Source organism: Porites lutea, chromosome 14 (assembly GCF_958299795.1).
Source record: "Porites lutea chromosome 14, jaPorLute2.1, whole genome shotgun sequence".
Classification (NCBI taxonomy): Eukaryota; Metazoa; Cnidaria; class Anthozoa; order Scleractinia; family Poritidae; genus Porites; species Porites lutea.
The window spans coordinates 20,707,510-20,711,695 of NC_133214.1; the positions used below are offsets into that span (position 1 = coordinate 20,707,510).

The 4,186-nt window shown below is 40.9% G+C and overlaps 1 protein-coding gene across 1 annotated transcript; it reads left to right on the forward strand.

Moving 5' to 3' along the window:
- Positions 1-1,228: 1,228 nt before the first annotated feature.
- LOC140924586 (TNF receptor-associated factor 3-like) lies at positions 1,229-3,150 on the forward strand. Its single transcript, XM_073374602.1, has 2 exons — positions 1,229-1,476; positions 2,512-3,150. Exons 1-2 carry the CDS (start codon positions 1,247-1,249, stop codon positions 3,023-3,025), a joined length of 744 nt encoding a protein of 247 aa, XP_073230703.1. The 5' UTR covers positions 1,229-1,246; the 3' UTR covers positions 3,026-3,150.
- Positions 3,151-4,186: the final 1,036 nt, after the last annotated feature.

The following is a 4,186-nucleotide window of genomic DNA, read 5'->3' on the forward strand; positions in this document are numbered from 1 at the left end:
GTCTCGTGTAACATCACCTTAACCGACGAAGGCAACGAGGACGGTGAAAAAACAACAATAGGTCTAATTAGCAAAAAAGCAACTTTGCACGTGCAGCACACTTTTTTTGTAAGCTTTTGTACATTTCTTTGCCATTGTGTTGCACGACTACAACGTGAAACTTCCAGAAACTTCTTAGTAACACTTTTTTTGGAGGAAATGTCGTACGTGTTCTCGTTCACTTCTTTTTCACACACTGCCGCTCATTTTATCTTGCATTGGTGGCCGTTAGCATTTCTGATGTTGTCACCGCCGCTACAAAATTTTCATGTTGTTCTTCCAATAACAAAATATCTCCTTTGTTTTTTTTATCTCTCGCTCTAGATCTCTGTCGCCCTTTTTATCGTTAGGCTTCGCTGGCATGCCGCCTACTTTGTCCTTTTCTCTGTCTTTCTCTTGCTCTATATTCCAGATTTGTAGGCATGACAATTAATCTAAGCTTAATAGTTTAGACAACACGGATACAGAAACAATTCCGCTTTCCGTTTTCGTCTTTATTTACTCTTTAGTTGTGACGCGGCTGGCTATGCGATTTCCCGCCAAAATAACCTCGAGTTGCATTTGGGTTACCATACCTGTTGATTGAGTTATTTTACATCGGTATGCCTTTGGTGCGGACGGACGGTCGCTCGGGCGGTCGGTCGGTGTACGGTCACGTGATTACTAAATTTTCTGGGAGGTAGATTTACGTACCCATGGTGCTCCGCTGGCGCGGGCTTCGCGCGAGAGAGAACTCCGCTATGAACCCTTAAACAGCTGCATCACTGTACTCAACGTTTGAATTATGAAGATATTTCAATGTTATGCTTCTAAACACCTTTAGCCGTAATAAAAGACGACAAAATTGTGAAGAACCAAAATGGCGGTTTAAAGTACCCTTGATCGACCTTTACCGTAGCAATTCAATGTTTAGGTGCCAAAATCTCATTGGTTCCTAGTATAGTACCTCATAGAACCTTCAACCTTATTGGCCCCTGCAACACACATCCAAACAGACAAAGCCACAAAGCTACAAAGATACATACGCTTACACCACTGACATATGAGCTATTTTTTCAAAATAGCTCAAAAAGGTAAACCTGTTTACAAATAGGCAACTGTCTATGAACAATAATAAAATTAGAATGTATATTATACATTCTAATTTTCTTTTACTGACTCTCCGCCATCTTTCCTATCTTCTGATTCAAGATATCCTAATCTCCTAATGGAGCTGTCTGTGGAGGTTCACCGCATGCAGTATGACGCTTATGAGATGCGACCACATCGTCAGCTGGACAGAGGAGTGAGACTGCAGATCAACGAGAGGACCAGACCCCCTGGCTGTCAGGATGGAACTAGGTACTCTGTCGAGGAGACAAACCAATTTCATGGGCAGGCCCAAGAAGATGAACGCATGGGTACATTTTCTCTCCCAAGGCAAATAACAGTAAGCAGGTTAGTATACTAACGGCGCAAACAGCGTCCGAACAATCTGATTCTGTTACTCCGAAGAAGCAGTGGTATATGGCAAGGAGCACTCCTACAAACTAGGTACCATGTATAATCTAATAAACTGAACTACAGAGAGGGGAGGGTCGGTCCGTTAGGGTCAGTCACGTCATGATTAACGGGCCCGGAAAGTTGTTGTTTGCATTTAAGAAAGAGACCGGTTTCCTTTGTTAGCCTGCAACCACGCTCTTGTTCTTTAGCTTTTCATTTGAGTATATGAATTTTAACCTCGTGCCAGGGCTTTCACCCCCTCAAAGGGAAAAGCTCTTAGGAGGATTGGGCACCAGGTTGTTTGAATTCGGGGCTTTTGAGAAACGACCCCCAGGTCGCTCGAGGCCTCTCATAGCCACATCGTACGCGACTGAAAATAAGGCTATGCGTACGTTGTTCAGTGAAAACAATATGGTGGAATTGTTTTACCGACTTATCGGCCACCAAATAGGGGTGATCCAAATCGCAGAATGGTCGGATTACGGTTCAGACTAGCTACTGGAAAAATTTTGTTTTTCTCAAACTGAGTTGCTTCTATAACTTCGATGATCCACTCAGTTGCTTCTAGTTATCCTTCGAGTTGTGTTGTAGATGTTTTTTATATATTCATCATTTTATCTTCATCTTCCATGGGTTTACAACAAACCACTGAACCATATCAGACCAGCCCCCTTGGTTAATTTGTAAGCTCAATTCAGGGTTAGACTGCGAGCGCTGCACTGGTCATGGTATTGCAGAGGTCCAAGGTTTCGAGGTCGTACTAGCCTGAATTTTACGACTGCGTTGTAAAGGTTCCTTCTTACTGCTGTGATGTTCTGTATTTAATTTTTTATTGACTTTATCCTGCAGTTCTATATGTTCATATATACATTGTTTGTTAATCACCGTTTCAAATCCTTTTTGACAGATTAAAAGACGTTCAGTCTAACCAATTTCAACTGTTTTCAAAAAATAACTGACGTAATGATAAGGCTGTTTTTATTTCCATAGGTCAAGTCCCCCAGAGCCGATGTTGTCTTTAGGTCAGAACTCTGGTGGAAAGTATATTTGGAAGATAGTCGGTTTCTCTCATCACATTCAGGATGCTAGAAATGGAAAAATAACATCACTCGAGAGCCCTCCGATTTACACAAGCCAACAAGAATACAAGTTCTCCATGCATTTGTTCCTGAAAGGCATTGACGGTGGAGACGGACGTCACTTTGGCCTTTTTGTTGGCATGATGCAGGGAGAGTACGATACTGTTCTGGAATGGCCCTTCGGTGGACGAATCTCTCTTACCATCATGGGTCAAAGCACTGATGTTAATGGCTGCCGCCACGATATCAGTGGCACTTTCATGGCGAAAAGAAATCTGGCAGCTTTCCAGAAACCCACTGCTACCGGGCGATACAGCAACCTGTATGGCTACGCAGAGTTTGCGCCCACAGCTCTGGTTTGCTCCCCACAGTACTTAAAAGATGATACTGTGATGATTAAGATCGAGATTTATAAAAACATCTAAACATTTTTCTTTATAAGAAAGCACAACGTCTAGGATGTAAAAACTCCATAAAATGATTTTGACTCTTTCTAAATCAAAATACAGCCAAAATGGAAAAACCGCAAGAGCAAGCTTCAATTATTCAGTTATTGCAGTAATTTCTATAAAGAAATGTTAGTGCATTGAAATATATAGCTCTTAACTTCGCTTAGGTCTTAGATAAGTTTACTATTACTTTTATTTTTTTACCATTCTACCGTGATACTTCTTTAATAATGACAATTTAACACAAACCTATATCTAAACCCTTTTTTAAAAGCGCTGAGGGTGATTAACAACAAAATTCTCCTTTTAATGTCAAAGCGTCAGAAAACAGTGTGGTAACGAAGGCGGAAACAAGTTGAATTCTTTGACACAGTTTGACAACTTCTTGTCCCGACTTCATCCATAGGACTGAAATGTACAGGGACAACAAATGAGATTATAAATATTAGGGCTTAAAAGGGACCCTCGCTTGATGTTTGTTCAAAAGAGTTGCCTGTTTGATGCATACGTTTTACAGAAAAAAATTGAGAAGAAAATTTCGTGACTCGCTGACGCTTTGGTGGATGCACTGGAGAATGAGACTTTTCTACATGAGCGTGGAGCGGTTATCATGGGTCCCAACTATCGCTAGAGTTCAATGCTGCATATGAAAATACCTACAATAAATATATCTTTGTAGCATTATTGCTATAAGAGCCTTGGTAATGCTTGCCCGTACTTTACTGAGAGGAAAATCTTCGTTTTAGTCCTAGCCGAAAGATTTAATTACTGTATAGTCTATTTCTTTTAGATGTAACGCTAGAAAATCGCCTTTATCGTTATTTTTGCGTGGCAGCAATGATTATGATGTTAATATATGCATCAAAATGTGTAACATTTGTTTGCAATCATACTTATAACGCATCGATTTGAAAGTGATACCGCGTAGTTACGGAAGGTGATAATTGTTTTTTGTCGTAGAAGCTAGGCTGTAGGTCTGTGTAGGGAGAGTAGGGTATGAGAGACAGTGGTGGTAGTTTCCCGTAGAAAGTGTCGTTGAAAACAGGATCGAAAAACGTATTTGCTACGATCGCGTGGCTTTCCTCATAAAGTCCTCTATTTAGCGTGAAATGATCCGGGAATGTCTTGGTAACAAAA

Bases quoted from the DNA above. Each gene is read 5' to 3' on its own strand.
- LOC140924586 (XM_073374602.1), top strand. From the start codon at position 1,247: ATGGAGCTGTCTGTGGAGGTTCACCGCATGCAGTATGACGCTTATGAG. The intron at 1,477-2,511 runs GTTAGTATACTA...TTATTTCCATAG, and splicing joins AGGCAAATAACAGTAAGCAG to GTCAAGTCCCCCAGAGCCGA.